At 33.8% G+C, this 22,971-nt stretch overlaps 1 protein-coding gene across 13 annotated transcripts in view; it reads left to right on the forward strand.

Moving 5' to 3' along the window:
• The window catches only part of ZNF280D (zinc finger protein 280D), a 131,097-nt gene that overhangs the window by 68,316 nt on the left and 39,810 nt on the right, over positions 1 to 22,971 (forward strand). For 12 of the 13 annotated variants that reach the window (XR_016392093.1, XR_016392094.1, XR_002645399.2 and 9 more), the window contains 3 exons: positions 4,774 to 4,836; positions 10,251 to 10,369; positions 10,520 to 10,556. Coding sequence is in view for 1 of the 13 variants with exons in the window: in XM_022579570.2 (XP_022435278.1) it covers positions 4,774 to 4,836; positions 10,251 to 10,369; positions 10,520 to 10,556 (219 nt within the window). In the remaining 12 variants the exon portion in view is untranslated. Of the gene's footprint in view, positions 1 to 4,773; positions 4,837 to 10,250; positions 10,370 to 10,519; positions 10,557 to 11,167; positions 22,648 to 22,971 lie in introns of all 13 variants that reach the window. The other variant, XR_016392098.1, reaches the window with a different exon arrangement.

Consider the following 22,971-nt stretch of genomic DNA (forward strand, 5'->3'; position numbering starts at 1 on the left):
CTTCTCGCCTCCTTACATTTCCTTTCTTCGTAATGTAACCACTGTCACTTTTACCTTTCAACTTTGAATCTTCCAGTTTCATTCCTTAGTTTTCCTGAGATCTAACTCTGTATTTCTAATTATTTCGTGTTTTGTTTTGTTTTTACCTTTGACTCATTGGCATCTAAAAAGAACCTAAATAAACCAAACATTATCATCTTTCCAGAATTCACTTTACTACCATCCAATACTCTTTCAGGGCATCATTTGTGTGAATGTGGAATACCAGCTGGAAAAAAATTCACTGTTGCAAGTATCTTAAGCTTGTGAAGTTCCCTTGATCTGCCACTGTGCATCATGGCTTCCTGAGACAACACCTTCTGCATTATGCCTCTCTGCCTCCCACCTACTACAGTGGACTACACCTATAATCCATTTCCTCTAAACCAGGGGTCGGCCATCCTTTCCCAAGTGTACTTCTGTGTTGAATGTCTCTTGTTCTTTGACAAATGTATGGCTCCCCAAATACGGCCTTAATTCTGCCCTTAGTTTATAGGGGATCAAATCGGAAAATATTTTGTGTTTTCCTAAGCCAAGGGTCATTCTACTCTTCCCTTTCCCATTTATCATAGACTTCTCATTTGTCCTATAAAACCTCCACATCCATTTTATTCTAAAACATTCCCAGTTAGCCCAACTCCCTTCTACCCTTATCCCAATTCCCAGTGAGCCCCAACCCTGCACTTCATTGTCAGGACACACAATCTTATTCATGGGTAGCCTCATGTGGAACTGAAAGCTTCCACTGCCACTCTTAGGGTTTGGTAAATCACTTTTCCTTTTTCTCTACTTCATATGTACCCTTGCCTCACTCACTGCCTTAGGTATCTCCCATTGAATGGCCCAACCACTACTTCTTCCCAGTGTGAATTCTTGTTACAGGCTTGAGTTTTATATGTACAGAAACTTCATTTTTTCCAGAGGATGAGTCCCTTAAATCCCTATCCCATACTACCTCTGTACTCTCAATTGGTCTTTTCCCCTCCAGTCTCAGACTGCTCTTCTCCAGAATAAACTTTCTCCCATACTCATTTTTGACAAGTGGCTTTTCCTTATTCTTTGTTAGTCCCTGGAATACCCCTGTCCTTCCTTTCACTTTACCTTCTTTGAAGTGTCTGATCACCACAACCACTCACAGGGATCATTCCTTGCTTTGAGTTGTGTGCCATTCATCTGTCTTGCCTTTTGTTATTTTTGTTTGTATCTGTATTATCTTCTTGAGAAGAAGGGGCTCTTTGTATTTACCATGTCACCTAGCACATTACAAACAGCAAGTGAGAGTCATTATTGTAATTATAAAAGAAAGCCTCTAAATAAAATCTCAAAAGAGGATATTAAAAAATCTTATGCAGTTGGAGCATTTTTGGAATAAGACTCTTACAAAGAAGAGCATCAATAACATATAATTTTTAAGTGATTTTTTAAAGAAGTAGCATTATTTGGGTTTGGTTGTTTAAATTATTGCACCCTGTTTGCTTATAGCTTTTAGGTAGCAGTAGAAGTCACCTGAAAAAATGAAAATGCATTACTGTGTAATATTGCTATTATTCTTCAACATTATGTATAAGAAAGAAGGCTTTTTTCTCTACATGTAATAGAATTAAGGTAACAGCCATAAGTACCTAATATCTCTTTCTGTAGCAGAGCTTACTGTTTGCTAAGAAGTGTGGTAAGCTGGTGGTGAAGAATCTGACAAATCTGGATTTGAAACCAAGCTTCACCATTTATTTATTACGTGTGTGACTTTGGGCAAATTACTTAACTGATTCCCATTTTCCTTTTCTTGAAGAGAAAGTTACTGTGATTATTAGAGGAAATGTAGTTAAAGTGCTTAATAAAATGATTTGCACTTAGGAGATATTCAAGTAATTTTAGGTATTATTTCTAAATTGTCATTATTCAGTATCGTAAAGTCCTTGCCTTTAATTTTCACAATTTAGTAGGAGAGGTATATTTACCTAGCTTAATGTGATAAACAAATGACTGTGAGAGCCCAGAGAAGGTAACGATGAATTCTTTAAACAAGAAATGAGAAGGTATTGTATAAATGACATTTCATTTTAGGCTTTGAAGGATGATTTAAAATTTTTCCAAGGAAAAAGCTGGTATAACAATTTGTTCCTATATAATAATAAGACAGATTCCTGAATTAATTTTTATAGGATATGCTTTAGTTCATTATATTTTTATATAGATTTATTGGCACTAAATAATAGTCATTAGAAAAACAGTTAAGATTATTGTGATGGCATCATAAATGGTCTTCTGTCCCAAACCCACCCCTTTGGCCCTTTTCCATTTCTTCCTTTCTTTTGTTACTAATATCTGGTCAGGATATTTTTTGGCCTAAAATCCTTTACCTTCCTAATATTAATAGGATGAAGTTCAAATTTTCTGGAGAATGTAAGACCTTTTAATATCTAATTCCTAACTACTTTTCCAAGAGCCTTCAACTCTTGTTTTCTTTGCTTTGCCTGGAGTAAGTCAGTATATGGACCTTCCTAACTGAAATGTACTACTAATTGTGCTGACTTCTCCATTTACCTGCAGCTTTCCCTCATGCAACCACAAAACTGTGTGTGTGTCACTGTTGATGTTTATCCTGTGATAATGAATATATATTCACTTGTTTAGCAAATGTTTATTAGGCATTTATTCTGTGCCAGATGCTTTTTGATAACCTTCCCCCCCAAACCCTGGACCATGAACTCTAAGGCAAACAACCTGCTTTATTGTATCATCAACCTCCAGTTTGGTGTCTTAATAGTAGGCATACTGTCAATATTGTTGCATACTTTTGTATTTTTTCAGAGGTAAACTTTTTGCTTGTATCAAAGCAAGATGGTCAAAGGGAGTTTTTTTTGCCTCTAGTCTTATTGAGGTATAATTTATATACAGTAAAATTCATCTATTTTTAGAGAATAGCTTAATGAGTTTTGATAGTTATGTATATATAGTCTAAGTAGATGGTGACTTTTCAAAACCTAGATTTTAATGTTATGTTTTACTGTATCGTAATAAAAATCTTAACCTTTTTTTTCCTTTATTAGATTATTTCCCTATTGTTATTAACTTTACACAGGTCTATTAGGAAGAAGAAAGGTAGTTTTTTTTCCCTCTGTTGGTGAGCTACAGATCCACTTTTCCATTCCTATAATACACAAAACTAGAAGAATGGAATTTGTGTAATAAATATAAATAAAATGACAGTATAAGTCTTTTTTTATAGGTAGGGAACTCTAAATTAAAGCTGGATTCAGACAACTAAAATTTTAAAAGTACCAACATTTTAATAAGGTGCAAGTTATAGACAGAAATGGAAGCCATCAAAAGACCCTAAAACGTAATTTTTTCCTCTCCTCTTACCAAATAAACCGAAACAGTCTGTTGAGAAGGAAGAAAGAGCTTTTAAAAGTTACTTTTAAATCTCATTAAAAAAATAATTTACTTGGTTCACATTATTTGGGAATCAGATAAAATCTGGGACACACTCTGAGGAAATACAGTTATGTGCACAAATTTTTGCATATTATTTCAGTGGTTCCCAACCTCTTGATGGTTTCTTCCTAAAAAAACCATTCAATTATTTTTGTCATGTTATGCTGAATTTATAAACTCTTTAGTAGTAGTTATCCCCAGATTGAAGAAATAACTATTAAAAATCTTCTGAGAATGTTCTCTGGGGATTATAACTGGTCAGAGTATTTCTTTTCCCATACATACATGCTCTGCTGGTGATGGTTGCCTTGTATCTGAGACTTAGAATTGATTTGGTGTGTTGGCTACTTTAGGTCTATCATTGCAAGCTGCTGCTCCTCAAACTTTAGCTTGCATAAGAATTACTGAAAAAGTTTGTTAAAACAGATTCCTGGGCCCCACTGCCAGAGATTAATTCAGTAGCTATGTGGGAGGGGGGGTGGTCACAAGACTTTGCATTTCTAAATAAGCTCCCAGATGATGCTCATGTTACTAGTCTATGACTCCACTTTTATCTGTGCTAAGTAGTACTGTGCTAAGCCGATCCTGGTTTTCTAGTATAGGAAAGCTTTCCTTATCAGATTTAAAAGGGTGTGTAAAAGCTATCAGCATCAGCTACAAAGCTTGGTTAGGGGTTTTCTGTTCTGTGCTTAGGGGAAGCATTGTTTTAGTTCAAGAGTTCTGCTTTAATTTGTTTTTTTAAAAAAAACCTCTACTAGTAATTGCAAAGAATTCTAAATGTTTGATTTTACAAATCCATTTTACAAATGCCAACAGTGGCATTTAGCTCAACTACTGTTAACTTCCAGGATAATTTGGAATCTACTCCCCTTCCTCAACACAAACATGTTAAGTTGGTAAAGGATTTTTAAAATGATTCTTATTGGTAACCATTCATATTATAGCAAAAATGTTATTAGCAAAACTTTTAAATTGTTTTCAACTCTTAACAGTTGAAGAAAATAATTTGACATGCTTTACTTTTTTAAACTCTTAAGTATTTCCTTTTTTTATGTGAGGGTGAGGTGCTGATTGTATGAGAATATGCTTAGTGAAATACATTTCACTAGAAAATAAATAGATAAGTAAGAATGTAAGCTAAAATGCTGAAACAGGGATGATGAACATTATATTATTATTTATATCATAATATTTTATTCAAAACTAGAGATTTAAGTATAGACTTGATATATAGCTAATAAATTAATATGACTTACTGTATAGTAAAATTAATAAAATCTGTTTTGTCTCTCCCAGCTTTCATAGTAATCGTCCAAGTAAAAGGTTTTGTATCTTTAAGAAGTATTCAGAAGATCTCAGGTAACTAGTTGATCTTTTAAATTTTTTTCTATTGAAAAATTATGACTTAAATCTTTTGTATATAACATTTTTATTGAGATGCAGTTCATATACCATGCAATTCACACATTTAAATTATACAATTAATAGTTTTTGGTATATTCACAGAATTGTGCAGTTACCACAGTTAATTTTAGTACGTTTTTATCACTTTAAAAAGGCACTCTGTACCCGTTATTGGTTATCTCCATTTCCTTCCAATTCCTTTCATCCCTAAGCAACCACTAATCTACTTTCTGTCTATTTAGATTTGCCTATTCTGAACATTTCATGTAAATGGAATGATAAAATATGTGATCCTTTGTGATTTGTGTCTTCCATTTAGCATAATGTTTTCAAGATTCATCCATATTGTAGCATATATCAGTGCTTCTTTTTCTTATTGCTGAGTAATATTCCATTGTATGTATATATGATAGTTTGTTTATCCATTTAGGTTATTTTAACTTTGAATCTGTTATGAATATTGCTGTTGTGAACATTTGTGTACTCATTTTTGTTTGGACATGTCTTTTCATTTTTCTTTAGTATATATCTAGGATTAGAATTGCTGGGTTATATGGTAACCCTATGTCAAGCCTTTGAGGAACTGCCAGAGTGTTTTACAAAGTACCTGATTAGTCTATATTCTCTTGCTAAATTTGTTTCAGGGGTGACCAATGGTGTCAAGATGAAGTCTTCATGTATTTACACTGTAAAATGAGAACAAAAATAGGGCCGTCCAGCAATATTTGATTTAAAAAAAGATACCTAAAATATGTAGTAAAGTGACTAACACTTTTTCAGTTTTGAAGCAAATTTCTTAAACCACTAGAATTCTTGAAATTAGTATGTAGTCTGTATAATTCTTTTTCCTTTTCAAATTAAGTGTACAACTTGCTTACTGTGCAGAAAGAGCTGTTGATGAATATTTCTGAAGACACTGAGAATTTGGTTTTACCACACACTTAACTCAGAATTCACTGAGCACCATGTTTTTCATATTCTTCTGAATTCTTTAGACCCCACTGCTCTTTATTTTTGCTCATGTTGCCTTTGCTACCTGAAATATCAGTATGTTTGCTGCACCAAGCTAATCTATACAGATAAGGTTAACCAATAGTTGTTTTGATATTTTGGGTTAGTGGAAAAAATGGAAGAGGGGATAATATTATGTCTCAGGACCTTTGTACTTATTATTCTCTGTGACTAGTTTGCTCTTTCCCAGATTTTTGTATGATTAGCTCCTTTATCTCCTTTGGGTCTTTATTCTGATGAGTGAGCTTTTCCTTGACCACTTGATTTAAAATTATATCCTTTCTCCTGTGCTTTACCCCAGTGCTCTTTATCTCCTTTTTATGCTTCATTTTTCTCTGGATCATCTTTTATCATCTCATTCACTGTATATTTTGTTTATTTTCTGTGTCCTCTCACTAGAATGTGTGTGGTTTGGATTTTTGTCTATGCCAGGCATTGATAGTGATTAGGCACCCAGTAAATATTTGTTGAGTAAATTAATGTTTGCATTGAAAATGACTTATGTGGACAATAGGTCCCATCTATGATGTTGGACCAGTAGCTCACAGGGAGAGAAAAATTTGGTTCAGTTTTAAAAATATATTAGTAATAATTTTACAACATTTACTGAATTCAAGGAAATAGATTAAGCTATATTAGAGGTTGCCTATACTGAAAATTTTTATAAGAATGAAGAGTTTTATTGCATTCAAAAGATGAGATTTTTGATTTTCACCTCACTGTTGTTAAGTTCAGTTGTGTGTTTGGTTTTTAAATGGATCATATGATTTTAAACCTCTGGGATGTTTTTCTCTCAACTTGAATAAGTCTCAGATTGAAAATTTGCCTATTTCTGTGAATGGAACATAGAAACTTATAATTGTATAGAACAATAATTTTTGTAATTATTCTTTTATTGGAATGGAATATTTGTTCTTTAGCTATTTACTGTGTATCTACTAGGTCTATAATGTAGCAGATCCTGTAAAGATAATAGTAATAATGAAGAAGTCTTGGAACCAGCCTTCAGAGAATGTACATTTTATTGGGTGGGAGATAAGAGGTGAATGTAAATAACCACAATAAAGCAAGAGGGATTTTAATAAGTGCAGTGATGGTTGGTTTTTTTTCAAAGGGGAGCGAGATTACTTTACTTGGAATGATCTACATAGGTGTTAGTTTACTTGGCTTTAAAGGATGAGTATTGTTTACACTGATAGGAGGTACAGGTGCATTTGAGTTGGAATAACATGAATAGAGGTGCAGAAATGAAAAAGTTGAAGGCGTACAGAGGGGGAATGGTAGTAGTAAATGAATGGAGCATTGAAGTTATAGTGATAATATTGAAATTGGGGGCAATAGTTTTGAGCTTAGAGCCAGATTGTAAAAGCGTTGAAAATAAGGCTAAGGAGTTTGGACTTATTTTGGAGGGCACTGGACAACCTTTGATGTTTTATATAGAATTGAATGAAACTGAAGGAAGGTTGAATTTCTTCTCACCTTTAACAATAGGGTGAATTATAGATGCATGAATCCTATTGATTAGGACTTTTGTGGTAGTTATGAATAATCTAGTAAGGACTTGGGTTAGAATGCTGAGATAGTATTATATCATCTTTAAGAAACTGGGCTCTGGAATGAAAGTGCTTGATTTCAAACCTGATCTTGATCTTTACCAGCTCTGTGTCCTTGGTAAATTACTAAGCTAACTCCATCCTCTATTAAAAAGGTGATAAATTATAGCATCTACCTTTTATGGGTTGTTTAGATTTAGATGAGATGGTATGTCTAAAATTGTTAGACTAGCACAGAATAAGTACTCAATAAATTGTTGATATAAAATGCTTGACATACTGACTGTTTAAGGAAGAAGAGACAGAGATAACTATAGGTTGAGCATTATTTTCAGAGGAAATGTCAGGGTATTTTCAGAGGCCAGTCAGGATAAGTTAATTTGGGAAGGAAGTACATGATTTTAGTTTTATGAAGGTCAGTTTTTTATGTGCCAGTATGACATCTAGGGGAAAATATACAGCAGACTGTTAGACTAGAGCTTTAGGGGAGAAGTCAATCTAAGGTATATTATTTGTTTGTATTTGTATATTGGTAAAACATTTAAAATTTTAACATATGTGATGAACTTCAGAAATGTATTTATGCTTTATTAATAAACTGACAATAACAATGATCACATTACATGATCTATTTTTTTTCCACCTAAGCAAAAATAATTTATTAGCAGGATTCCAAAGACCCTCATGGACCCCTAGAAGGAAGAGATACAGCCAGAACATACGAGGGAAACAGCCATCAGTTACTAACATGGCTTCTTTCTAGTCTGACCTGCTGAAGCAGGATGATTTTTGTCTGTTATTTTTTCTGGACATGAGTTCCATTCTCCTTTCTCTGTGTAGACTAGCTTTCTCTATTGATGACCCAAACATAGTATTCCTAGCTTCCCACATTTTCCCAGATCAAGAAATGTGATTATGTATCCCAATTACAAATCCCTGTTCAGAGAAGGCTTGAGTTAGACATTCCATCCCTGGTTCAATTAACTATGTCGAGTGGAATAGGCATTTAGCTACTTACCATTGAGACTACTTTTAGTGTCTGTTGAGGGCAGTTTGTTAATAGAAAAAGACTGTAATTATTAAATTTAAGTATTTAAATCTTAACTTTCCTTAAGCTTAAAAATATTCCATTTAGAAATCTAGTACATTTAATAATCACTTTCGGGACTTCCCTGATAGTGCAGTGGTTAAGAATCCGCCTGCCAAGGCAGGGGACACAGGTTTGAGCCCTGGTCCAGGAAGATCCCACATGCCGTGGAGCAACTAAGCCCATGCACCACAACTACTGAGCCTGAGCTCTAGAGCCTGCGAGCCACAACTATTGAGCCCGCGCACCTAGAGCCAGTGCTCCACACAGGAGAAGCCACCACAATGAGAAGCCCACGCACTGCAAGGAAGAGTAACCCCCACTCACCACAACTAGAGAAAGCCCACGTGCAGCAACGAAGAGCCGACGCAGCCATAATAAATAAATAGATTTATTTTAAAAAATCACTTTCAAGCGGGCCTTTAAATAATGTTTGATAAAGTTCATTTAAGCTGAACAGACTAGAATTTTTTATTTTAAAATCTCATTTACACTTCAATTACCTTTAAACAATGTAACATCATTTATACATTTAATATATTTGATTTTCTTTTAAACAGCTCTTCAGATGCTTGACCCCAAGCTCCCAAGTGCTTAACTCTAATAAACATAATAAATTAAACACAGTGGCTTTCTAAGTTCTCTGAAACATTCACATATTTTTGCAGGCTTAATATTTTAAAATAAAACTCAAAGCTGAAAGTTTAAACACATTTTAAATTAGAGTCTTAAGACCAATTTTACATACTATAATATGCCAATTATGTTTAAATACTTCAAATAGCAAATGCTGCACAGTTTGATCCAATAAGCATAAAAACTATTTGTGAATTCAAAAAAAATGTATTGATGACTATGGGAATTGCTTTCTAACCTTTTTGAAAATTTATAATCATTACATATTTAAGAACTACAGTACTCAGTGAAGTTTTGTTAAGGGAACAAGTAGTTTAGGTCCAGGCAAGTGGGCCAGTTCAGAGTACTGGGATGCTGAGGAACTCAGACTTTGGACTTCAATAGTGAATTAGCTACTTCAATTAATTCAGTGTTATATGAGAATAATACCAACCTTGGATGCTTGTGGTGAGAATAAACTAAATAATATATAGGAAAATCTTTAACACATAGTATACAACGATAGCAGCTACGACAATGATCTATTTTTAAAGCCTTCACATTTCTAATTTTTTCCTCACCTAGAAAACACTAGACAAATGTTCCATTAGAGCACAGACTGTATTTTTTGGTCGTCATTGTATTCACAATACAGTACACTAGTAGTACAGTATGTGTAACGACAGCCTTAGTAAATATACACTGACTAATGTATATATTGTACATTTATAATATACTGAACTCTTGTTTTGCAGATGGGCATAGGCACAAATAGACTGTGACTTGTCAAAGTGACCCCTGTTGTTAGTGGAGCCAAGACTGGACTGTAGGTCTCTTGACTCTTAGCTTTCAGTAACTGGTATGAGAGAGAAAAGTTTATAAAGCAAAAATACTTTCTGTAAATAAATGGTAGTATAATTTGAATATGACTATGACATTTTCTAGAGAATCATTTCAGTTATATCAAGTGTATATAACAAAAATTGGAATGACAGTTATGACACAAAAAGCAAATCACGGAAAAGTATTCATTGAACTGGTGTGTGGATTTTCATAAAAGATAAAAACATTTTCTTTTATACTATTTGCTTTGTTTTTTATAGGGGCATTACTCTAGTGTGCCTTAATTGTGATTTCCTAACTGATGTTTCTGGCTTAGATAATATGGCTACACACTTAAGTCAACATGAAACTCATGCTTGTCAAGTTGTAATAGAGAAAGGTACGTATATAAAATTGTTTTACTTTGGATTTTTGATATTTATTCCGGTATTATTGGTCAGCCGCAGTATGTGCTCTTTACTGAATCGTTTTTCTCATTCATCATATTTCATATGCTGTTTTAAATATAATACTTTTCTTCTAATTTCAGTTTCTGTTTGTATCCCAACTTCTGAACATCTTTCTGAGTAAGTTTAATTTTTATTCAGTGCATTTTACTTTGATGGATTTTAGCACTATTGCATTCTTAAATGTATCATTAACAGAAATGAAAAATATTAAAGTATTTTGTGTTTTTTTTTGTTTTTTTTTTTTAAAGCTGCTTGTTGAAATAGGTTCCTGCTCTATGGAGCTCGTGACCTGGTGCAAGACAAGTTGGAATTTCCTAAGTTCAAAGTTCTGAGATGTTTTCTTACACAAAGGCAGTTAAGCAGCCAAGTTCATGACACTAGCTCTCATTATTCAGCTCTTTTCAGCTTCAAATGGGACTAGATTCTTATTCCACCTTATCTTTGTGTCAGGTTGACATATCTTAACATACGTTTTTTTTTCTCCAGTTGGCTCTCTCCAAAAATAACTTTTGTTGCTATGGTCATTTCTTACTTTGCTTAAAATAATTTGTGTTTTTCTCTGCTGTACTTGACTTCAGAATAATATGTTCCAAATGATATGGCTGTTTGTCTTTTTGTCTGTCTTGTCTGCTTTCTTAATTTCTTATAAGTCTTAAGTTTTTTAGGCCAGATGATTGTCTTTTTCCTCATTCGTTGTCTGTCATTGTGCTATTTTTCTTATTTTTCAGATGGAGAAGCAGCCCAGAGATTTCAAAAAATGTTCAGGGTACACCTGGACAGTGTCCCCCTTCGATGGACACAACTGATGCCTGTTCTCTCTTTCCAAGGAATGTGACTAATTTGACTGTGGGACCTGCTCTAGGTTGTGGTCTCAGGAAATCAGATCTTGGGGAGACTCCCTTCTCTCGTGGCTGGCCTTCCATGAGGCTGATGTTGATATAGCCAGAGATGGTATCAAGGCCCACCAAATAGAGCACAGCTTCCCACTGGGGGCTTTGGCTCTTGATCTTAAGCTTGTGGGTCACTTCTGGCCAAGAAAATCAAATCTGTGCTTCAGTGTCCCAGTTGAAGTTTAGTCATTTTGGCTGCTTCCCTTTAATCTTCCTCTAGCATGAATGCATCCAAGGAATACAAAAGCTCTGGTTATTAGGAAATGGTTATTTTTCATATCCTTGGAACAACAGGTCTCTACAATTATGTTCCAAAATTTCACTTAGTTTTACTGTTATTTAAAATGTATTACCCAGGAGTAACTTCATAGTTTTTTAACAGCATCAATTATCAGATTTTTTATTTTTAAAAAATTTAGTTTAATTTTGATAGCTTGGTTTTATGTTCTCCAAATGTATTGATGTCTATTTTTATATTCGTTTTTTTAAAACTGTTGTGTAGTGTTTGCTTTGTTTTGTTAAGAACTCCAAGATATTCCCTAGAATTCTCTACAGATTTCCTTTAGCTGCTTATTTATAGCTTTTTAATTTGGCTGTTGTTCAGACCGTTAGACATGATTATATCCATTCTTATTTTGGGGTTATTATTATTAATATTATCTTAATAATTGTGAGTTCTAAGGTGTAAAGAATTGACAAAACCTATTCTTGGAGACCTTAAAACAAGGTTTTTTTTAAATTTAGTTTTATATTTTTATACAGTAAAACAAGTTTTAAAGTTGCATATTTGTACATCTAATACATAATACCTACTTAGCTATTAATAGTTCCTTTGGGTAGTGGTAACATTAAAAAAATATAAGGGCCAATAATGCACTTGTTTCTATCATATATAAAACATATTTCCACATATATATTTTTAAAAGTTGACATTTGTTTATTTTAGTTACTTTGACTATAGCTCTAATAAACAGTTTTGATGCTATTATTTTGTTTTAATAAAAATTCTGTTGTTTAAGTGCCTCAGGAATTGTTTACTAATAAAGAATTTCATATGAAAGCTGTAGATTTAATCATATAAATAGGAGCATTGCCTTTATTGTTTCATGGAAGCCCTATTATTTGGCCTGCACACTGAGAGCTGTATCTACTTAGTGCATCTTGCTTTTTTTCCTCTGGCACAATTGAAAGGTCACTGTTTATACTCTACCAACTTACTGAATTTTAATGACATGCAAAATACCTTTTGTGATCTTAGTTGCCATAAGGGTTAGGCAGGCTCTGGAAATATGACTCAGTAACGTTTTTTTACTCTGAAGTCAGAACTTGCTCAGTTTTACTTTGAAACAGATTTAAAGCCAGTATAGATGACTACTTATTATGTAATGTGCTTCTTGCAATTAATAATCAAAAAATTTGAACCCATTAGTTTTAAATTTCCAAACTAATTTCTACAGTAAATGAATAATTTTTCAAAAGCTCTGGAAGTGGCTTGTCTCTCAGTAGGTGAATTTGGTGTTATGCTAGTCTTTATTTCCTTATCTGTCTCTAGGAAGTTTTGTCATTCACCCTCTTTCTACCCAGTTTTTTTTTTTAATTTAAAAATTTTGTCCAGAAACAACTTCTTTACATTTTTAACATAAGCTCCTTTTTCATTTATAGATATTTGCTCTACCTTGGCTATAGTTAAAAAATATGAGAAATTGTATTCTTGCTATAGCAATGTAGGAGTACTGCTTTGTGTTCTTCCATGGGACTCTGTTTTATAGTATTATCAAGTTCATTTTCTTAAAGTTTAAACTCCTAAAGTTCTATCACCTATAACTTCCTTTTTTAAAAAATAATTTAAATAAAACACCTAAGGCAGCTAGTACAAAACTTGTTGATTATAGGCAGTTGGTCATATTTTAACTTTGTGCTAATGAGTTTTAGCTTGAGTCTAATCCCTCCTTGCCATCAGGTTATTCTAAATAGTTTATTCACCTGATCAGAAATTTCCATTTCATGCATGTGTGCTTTTGGTTACCACTGGAAAAAAAATGAGATTGGTTCAGTTTAAGTCCATCGCTATTTTGAGAAAAAATGACTGCTAAAGTACAGAGACTTGGATTCTTGCCCTATTTTTATGATATTTTGGCATAACTCCTCACCTCTTTGGGCCTCATTTGTTTATTCAGCAAATATTTCTTGAACATCTGCCTTGTGCCTGGCACCCTTCTAAGTGCTAGAAAAATGGACTGAAATCTCTGCCTTCACAGAACGAACATTTTAGTGGTGAAGGACAGACAATATAAAGTAAATAAAGTATATAGTATGTTAGATAGTGGTCAATACTATGGAGAAAAATAACATAGGGAAGGAAGATAAGAAGTACTGGGTGGGAGTTTGGAGGCTGCCATTTAAAATTTGGTAGTCAGGGAAGGTCTCACAGAGAAATGACATTTGAGTAAAGACCTGAAAGAAGAACTGCATGGAGACTGGTCTGGCTGCAAATAAGTGATTAAGAGGGAGAATAGTAGGAGTTGGGGCTTGCAAGGTAATGTGGGCCATGTGTATAGGACGTTATGGACCATTGTAAGGAATTCGCCTTTTACTATGAGATAAGTAGCTATTAGAGCATTTTGAATAGAGGAGTGTTTTATACCTCAATAAAAACCACAATCAACGAAAACCTTTAAATACAGAAGAGTGTCTGTATTACCATAGCTGCTGTCTTCGGAATAAACTGTAGAAGACCAAGGACAAAATCAGGGAGATTAATTAGGAGGTTATTGTAATAATCCAGGTATGAGATGGTGGGGATTAAGGCTAGGCTGCTAGCAGTTTAGGTGATAAGAGTTTTGATTTGGGACATGTTTTGAATTTGTTGATGGTTTATATGTGAAGTGTAGAAGAAAGAAAGTTTTGAGGATGATTCCAGTTATTGGTGTGAGCAGCTGCGAAGATGGCATTGATATTAACTGAGATAGGGAAGACTAGAAGTAATAGATTTGAGAGGGAAGATGATGACTGTGATTTGGGACATATTTTAGTTTTTGATATCTGTTAGATATGCAAGTTGAGAAGTCATAAGCATTCACCTGTATGAATTTAGGGGGGGTGTTCTAAGCTGTAAATATCATTTAATGTCGTGGGAATAAATACAAGTAAAACTGGGGAAAACTGAGTAAGGTTGGTATATGTATCACTGTCAACATCCTGCTTATGCTTTTGTGCTATAATTTTTTACTGTTATTTTGTATTGTAAGATGTTATCATTGGGGAAACTGGACAAAGGGAATATGGAATCTCTCTGTGTTATTTCTTAATAACTGCATGTGAATGTACAATTATACCAAAATTTAAAATTCAGTGAAAAAAAGTCATGGGACTATATGAGATCACCAAAGGATACAGTAGAGAGAGAGAAAGGGCAGGGTCCACAGGCTGAGCTCTGGGGAATCTGACAATAAAAGGTCAGGGAGATGAGAAGGAATTGGCAAAGGAAACTGAGGAGTGGCCGATGGTATAGAAAGAAGACCAGGGGAGTGGCAGTGTTCTTGGAGCCTCAGTTACCCTATTTGTAAAGTGTGAGTGCTGACTTGTTCTAGACTTCTGAGATTCTATTATTCAATATTGGTTATACTTACATTGTCATAATTTGTTCTTATGACAAGATAAATTTAGAATGCCACATATCCTATTCCCAGTAGCAGAAACAGGGACTCTTTGACCTTGAGAAAATTAAATGTTCACATTATTTCTCAGCACATTTAACTCTTTCATAGGCTCTTGTAAAAGTAGTTCTCTTGTACTTCTATTAAAGAAGGTAAGTAGGTCATTTTTTCCCAGGTTCTGTACTGCACAACTAATGTCCATAATTTATAAGTTGGGGGGAAAAGTTTCTATGGTCAAATAAATTTAGGCAATGCAAGTTAAAGTTAAATGGATTCTTTGATATGGGCTTTTTCATGCTGTATGTGACTTGTGAATGTCTAAGAGAATATTTGTTTGACCTTAGAATTTTTTTCTTTGAATACTTTTTCACTTCTTAATCTCCATGGAATAGTGTGTAGAATACTGATCTGGAGTAATCTTTCAAATTTTATGAACTGGGAAATAAAAAGTAGTTGTGTATTGTTGCCTAAGATGGATTCCTAGACATTTCATTTATGTTTATGAATCATTTGTAAGATAGTGTTTGTAACTAGAGGCTAGCAATGTACATTTTCATATTTTTAGAAATTATATTAGAAAAATGATATCCTCATTATTGTTTGTAAAATCTAATAAGTGCATAACAGGGACAGACCAGTTATTAGTTTATTCTGCCTCTGATTATAGCAGCAAGAGATATTTTTGTTGGAGAGTATGGTTACTTTACATGATTTCACACTAAGAAGCTTAAGAATCTCTCATTATCTGTTTCTGGCTTCTCTAACTCCTTATGCTTAGCTTATCAGTCTACCCACTTACCTATTTTTCTTGAGACTATTTTCAGCCTTTTATTATCTGTTAAGGAATTTCTTATATAGTAAAGTTTTACTTCGTACTTAAACAGCTTCAGGAGAACTTCTTTGATACTAAGATTAGGTGATTTGATAGCTTCATTTTAAACCCTCTCAGACCCTTAAAGGTACAGTGTGGTGTAGTGGTTAAAGAGCGTAGGCTCTGCAATTGATTGCCTAGTTTGGAGTTCCTACCCTGCTGTTTACTAGAACATGTGTGACTTTGGGTAGGTTACAGACTTCTGCCTCATTCCTTATTTGTAAAATGCATGTAAACAACAGTACCTGTTCTAAAGTGTAGAGGGAATTAAATGAGTTAGTATACGTATATAGTACTTAGAAAGTGATTGTCACATAGGAAGCACTATGTAACTGTAAAGTTATCATTGTTACTCATTACTTTTTATAATTTTACTTCTGCCTGCATTTTATTCAGATAGAATTATCCTAATCTTCAGCCTGCTTTTCATTCTAACCATCTCATACCATTTTCACAAATCATTTATGTTAACTTTCTTTTCCTAACCCAGTAAATCTTTCTTAAGAGCTAATTGTTTGAAGCATGTATTAGCCATAAAATTAGATTTTTGGTGTCTGAAGCTCAATAAACTTGTAGTTTTAGGGAATAGTTATGAATCCTCGGTTCATTTTAGTAATTTCTGTCTTTAAAAATAGTATAAATCATTTTTCCCCCTAAATTATACTGCCTTATACTGACCACACTGTGGTTCATCTCATCTTTCAGCCCACATCTCTGATTTTGAGATCCTTCTACGGCCTCACTCTAGTCACTGGTATTTGTCCACCTGGAAGACCATACGTTCCTCTACAAACATGGAGAAGCTACTGTGATCTCGTTTTCTATATCATTTACTGAAATGTAGGAATCTACTGTTTTTAATCCTCCACACTGAAAAGTATCTTTATCCTTACTTCTGTGAAGTGTAGTGTTGGGAAAGGAGTACAGCTTTAAAATAAGGCAGTCCAGGTTTAAATCCTGGTTGTATATCTAACCAGCTCTGTAGCCTTGTGAAAATTATTTCACCTTATCTTCCTCATTAGTGAAAGGTATGTAATAATTTTTTGCAGGGTGGCTATAAGAAATAGAGATAATCTGTGGATGTTAAATTATTAATTTAAGTAATTCAAATTATTTAAATAATTAATTAAAATTATTTGGCACTGGCCTGACAAAAAATAATCAATAAATGAATGTTGTTGGTGCCATTGTTGCTCTAGCTGCTGCTGCTGCTAATATTACTACTAATTACTGCTGTTCCTGCTGCTGCTCCAGCTGTTACTGCTGTTAGTACTGTTATTACTGCTGCTACTTACAGGAGATCCTGGAAACCACATATCAGTGGAATCTTCTCATCATTGAGAGTTTTAGTGGCAATCCATTAACTGTACTAACTGTACTGCGGTTATTTGTAATTTTGGCCCATAGTTCTTGGAGTATATTCCTCCAAACTGCTGGATGGACAGCATTTTATTACAGTGTTCAATTGCACCTCATATAATTCTCAAATGTCAGAATTTGATTGTAGTTCTGACTTTTCCTATCTAAAGACTGTGAAACAACAAACACCCTTGTTGAAAACTGGTACATAATCCTCTCTGCTTAGGAGGAAAACTTTTATTTTTTTAGCTTACAGAATTCCTTTTTTAAAGAAAACCTTTTATTAATTATTGCCAGGCATTCATTTCCAGTCGGCTACTTATCTAATACTACTAAACTTATGAAAAATGTGTAATTGTGCTAGTAAAGTGGCTGTTTTCTTTTGTAGACCTTTGAGATGATTTTTTTTTTAATCTGCTTTTCTCAGATATTAGATTGTAACTCAGTCATGGAATTGCTCTTTTCTATCATGTTTCTCCCTTTTTTTCCCCTTTCTCCATTTTCTTCTGTATATCTACCTGGATAGATTAATTATTACATAGAATGGAAGTAAAGTTTTAAATTTTGTAAGGTTTGTTTTCTTGACAAAAAGTTGAGAATAGGTATTTCCCTCTAGCCGTCTTCAGAGCATAAGAATCCATAGTAAATCCATAATAACTCAAGCTTGGAAAACCTGTCTACTTATTGGAAGATGTCCATTTATTGACTGAATCAAATGTTCTAAAAGCCACAGTTTGAAGTGATTTTAAAAGTTGATTTAGTTCTCTCAATGACTTCCAATTTTGTTCTAAGCAAAGTATAATGTAAGGGCACTGACTGGAGTCAAAATATCAGAGTTCAAAACCCAGCTCTCTCACTTTATGTTCAAGTTACTTCAGTTTATTCTTCTGTAAATAATCTTTACATGATTGTTTTGAAGATTTAAAAGAGATGTAAAATGTTTTATATAGATAAAAATGTCTTTTATATTTTATTAAATTCCCCTAATTTAAAGGGTACTAGGGAAAAAATGAAAATGTAAAACTGACTCTCCTTGAAGCTGTGAATTCCTCTGTTGTATTTCTGGCTACTGAACTTTATACTTAGCACCAGTGCTAACTACATGGCTCTTTCATAGTATAATATAGATAACCCTTCCACATATTCATTGGCAACAAACATTGATTCCCTGCCTTCTGTATGCAAGACTCTTTGTCAAGTGCTGGAAATGGAAACATGAATGAGACATAGTTCATGCCACCAGGGTAATTACAGAATAGGCAGTCGGAAATGGAGACACTGAATCTACATCTTCACAGGGCCACACAGTAAACTGATTTCATAATTAGTTAAACCCCTAATACCATGTATATATTAGATTATGTGATTTTTGTGAAATGCTACACCAGAACAGAATCTGGACTTGGTCCAAAGAGAAATACCACTTTATTATACCACTCTAAACTAAACCAATAAGTCATTAATTAGCTTTCATAAATGCAAGCAGAAAGTAAGCTCTTTTAAGAGCAGAATGGCAACCTTTAAAAAATGTTTTATATTTGAAAATAATATTTCTGTTAAAAATGTTTACTTCTACTATATTTCCATTGAAGAATATGTAAAGAATCACTCCATTATTTTCCTGTGAAGTTCTGAACTTATTTGGAGGAATTATTGACTCTGGTCATAATCCAAGTTATTAGAGTCTTAAATGTTCAAAATGGTCAGAGTGTCTTCATTCATATATTTGGTTTAGCAGAAAAAAAAAAACTGATCTCATCTATGAGATACACAGAATTTATTTTGGGTTTGTTTCTTTCTCTAACCTTTTGAAATGTAACTGGGATTGGAGGTAATGGGGGATCATGTCCTTAGATTCTCTTATCCTACCACGGACATTACTGTCTCATTACTGCCTCAAACCAAATCTTTAGTAACTGTAAAATAGTTCTTCCTTTTCAAAGTGGATGCAATACATTTGCCCCTGGTATGTAATTGTAAGTAAGCAAGTAGGAACTGCATCAAAATACAGTGGTTTCTGGCATTTTGGACTTTGGCCTTTGATAGCTGGTAAGCAGGAAGTAATGGGAAACCCATTGAAAGGGAAAGATAAATGAAACTTTGGTATAGTCCTTCATTTAGGGCAAATGGTACCAACTTCTGCCAGTGTTTCTGAGGTTACTACCATTTTTTCAGTTTCCCGATTCTGAGGGTAGTTTGCACATACATTATAAATTAAGTGTTCAGGGCTTAATTCAATATTGCCAACAAAATAAAAAAACAAAATACCAAAATTATAGCCTGAGTCTGGCATTAGAATCTTCTGCCTCTACTTATGGTCTTATTTTTTGCTTCATATTTTTACACATAAATATTTTGTTTCTCTTTGTCTTTACCTAGTTCTTTCCTCTGTCCATTTAGAATGATTTTTTACTCTTATCTTCCCTGATGACCAAATTATACCCACATCTTCAGAAGTGGGTAGATTATTTCATACTAGGGTAAATTGCTCAGCAATCAAAACTAATACCTAATGTATTTTGTTTGAGAATGGGGGAGGTATGGCAGAAAAATCTCAAAACATTAAAGATACTGAGGTAAAAAGCTTTAAGAGTCTGTGTGGCACACTTAAGTAAATTCTAGACAGTAAGATTAGATTCCTGATTCTAACCCATGGCAGTAATAAGAGCTAACAATTATTGAGTACATACACTAAATGTTTTACATTTATCCACTCATTTAATTCTCACAAACTAATGCGATATGCACTGTTCTTGTCCCAGTTTTAGGGATGAGACAACTGAGGTACAGATAAGTCATTTGCCCAAGGTCACATAGCTGTTAAGAGCCTCAATTTAAATTATGGTAGTCTGTTTTCAGAGGCTAAACTAAGAAGTACTATATTGCTTCACTGGTTGTGCTTGTGGTTCCAAATGTACTTTCCTATTTTACTATATGAAGTATGAGTAGCTGGATGGGCCTGAGCTTCAATGTGAAGACCCTTTGTTTCCCCAGGAGAGCAGGCAGCAACTGATACAGTGGTAGCATTGGGACCAGAATCTAGCCTCCCAATCTTAGAGTAGTATTTCTATGATATATGAGCAGTAGAACACTTCAGCAAAAATGACATAAATCGGTCTATTAGTAAGATTAATTTGGCAATGATAGCATGTTTTAGAGTGGAAAACATCAAGAGGCAGAGAGATCAGTTAAGTTTTTCACTTTTCCTGGCATGAATTTAAGGGAGCCTGATTTATAACAGGGGATTTGGCTGTGAAGAAATGCAGTGGAAATCTGAAGTAGAACCAGTTCTGTTGCTTAATGGATTTATTACTTTAGCATTTTTAGGCTGTAGATTTTTCTCATTTACAAGATAGGGGCAATTGGATAATATACTCTCTTAGGACTCAAGTCTAAGTCAAATATACTATGATATTTTTGAATTGATTGATTGAAAAATAGTAAAATGTAGGGGTTATGTTCTGGTTGATGATTTGCGGGTTATTGGTTTAGAAGTGTTTGTTGGAATTGTGCCAAAGGATGAGCTATATAAGACTAAGTAGGTCTGAGCGGTAAGTATTTTTATATGAATGGAGGACATGTAGGGGATCATGTTTGCTCTCCTTATTTACCTTTATCCAATTGGTACCTATATTCTGTTGGTTTTACTTTATCAACCTCCTAAAACCTTCCTCCTCTTTGATACTCCTACTGCTTTACCTGGGACAGTCATTAACTGTCTTTTTTTTAATAACAAAAATTTATTATTAATATGTTAAATCAATATTTCATGATAGAAAAATTATGTGAATACAATGACATAGAAATTTCTGGGACTTAGAAGTAAGAAAAATAGCGATCAAAAGTTTTTCCCGCTATTTTTGAGCAGAAACTTCCTGTACTGCCTAGGGATCACAGCTGCATAAGCAAGCATTAGAACTGCAAGTAACTTTGAACTCTTTGTAGTTGAGATGCCGTATGACTTCCCAATTTCTGTGGCCTTTTCATTGACACTTTATGCATCTAACCATTTTTTTTTTTTCTGAGTCGAAAACTAGGACCCATAATTCTGATAAAAGAAAAAAAAACACTTTGTTGTTCTTTTATCAGTCATTAACTGTCTCTTATCTGGGCTCCTTGTCTGGAGCTTATCCTCTTCTGATACTGCCTTTTTTCTTTCTGACACACAAATCTTATCATACTTATTAACCTTAGAATAAAGTTCTTAGCACAAACGCTTTAGCGTGACAATCAAGATCTTTCCTAAAGTAGCCCTTGCTATCTCTTCAGTTGCATCTTCGAGTACTCTCCCTTGTTCCCTACCTGCTAGTCATATGAGACCACTCAGTATCATATCATTGTTGTGTTTTATATTTCTTTGCTTTTCCTCCACCTTGTCTCTCCTTTCCCTGCTTTGCTAACTCCTGCTCTTGCTGCAAAACCTTGTTCACTGTAGTATCTTCACTGCCTCCTTGCACCTTTCCCCCTCATAGTGGCTCAGTCCTTTGTATAGCCACAATATACATGTCTCTTTTTTAGCACTTCACAATTCTGTAAACATTTGCTTCAATACATTTCCTTGACAGTAAACTCCTTCACAGGAGGGACTGTGGCTTTGGACTGGAACTTTTAGCACAGTACCTAATGTACGTGCAACCTGGTAAATGTTTAGGTGAATCAATCCTTTCCACACATCTGTTAACACCTCTCAGAACAAACGTTCAGAAATGGTGCACTAGATGTTTTACTCTTATTTATTAGTATAATGATTACTATCCTAAATTTAATCTGGAATGGGTAACTGGAAGGTCTTGAGAACTGGTTGACTTTACTACTGGCTTGTTGTAAACCTTTTTTCAGCTTTTTAGTTTGCTTATAAGTATTCGCAAAGATTACATTTTGAAAATCAGCATTGAAATTTTTGGCTTTTAAATGTTATTAGAAGGAAAGAATGTGGGTCTGATTGAAATGAATGTGAACACTTTCCCTCTACCCCACTTATTTGTAGTATGAATGAAACCTCAAAAGAATGCAATGATGTAATTTAACCAAAATGCTCATTTTACATGTAGCTTTGGATTGGTCATGTGATCTGCAGAAAAATGCAAGTAGGGACATTTATTTTATTTTGAACTTTAGAGGGAAAGCAGGTTTACATACAGAAGAAAATTTAATTATTTGCAATCTTGATCTCTAATGGTTGTTGTTGAAATCCATAACCGTCAATCCTTCTGTTTAAATTGAAATCTTAAATAGTGTTTGTTTTAAATGCTATACAAAATTTTTCTATTAAAAAATATTGCAAGAATTCACAGGTGAAAAGTCTAATTATCTAATGGCAGGTCATTAGCTCAGAACTTTGAGCTTAGCAAATTTCACTGTCTTCTACCAAGCAATTGAGTATCTCAAATGATGACTATTTCAGCAGGCATCTTTAATGAATAAGATTAAAGGTAAGAACATTTTTTTCTTTTCAAAAGTGTTAATGATATATTAGTAGTTGTATTAAAATTTGTTAATGTCAAAGTATGCTTTTGTAGTTGCAAAAACATAGTGTACATTTTAATGATGAATTTATAACTCAATGAAATTTTATGTAGTGTACTTTTCTAATTTTTTTTAGATTTATTTTTCTAAATATTTTCACTGGTTATTACAATTCTGTCCCTTAAAAAGAATACCAGTATGGTTAAAGCCACACAACAAAATAGGGCACATAAGCCTCTTCTTGGTAGTTACTTCAATAATTTATTTTGTTCTCATCTACCAGTTTCTTA

The sequence above is a fragment of the Delphinapterus leucas genome, chromosome 2, assembly GCF_059928025.1.
Source record: "Delphinapterus leucas isolate spDelLeu-1000000601 "Yukka" chromosome 2, BTC_Dleu_Yukka2, whole genome shotgun sequence".
Classification (NCBI taxonomy): domain Eukaryota; kingdom Metazoa; phylum Chordata; class Mammalia; order Artiodactyla; family Monodontidae; genus Delphinapterus; species Delphinapterus leucas.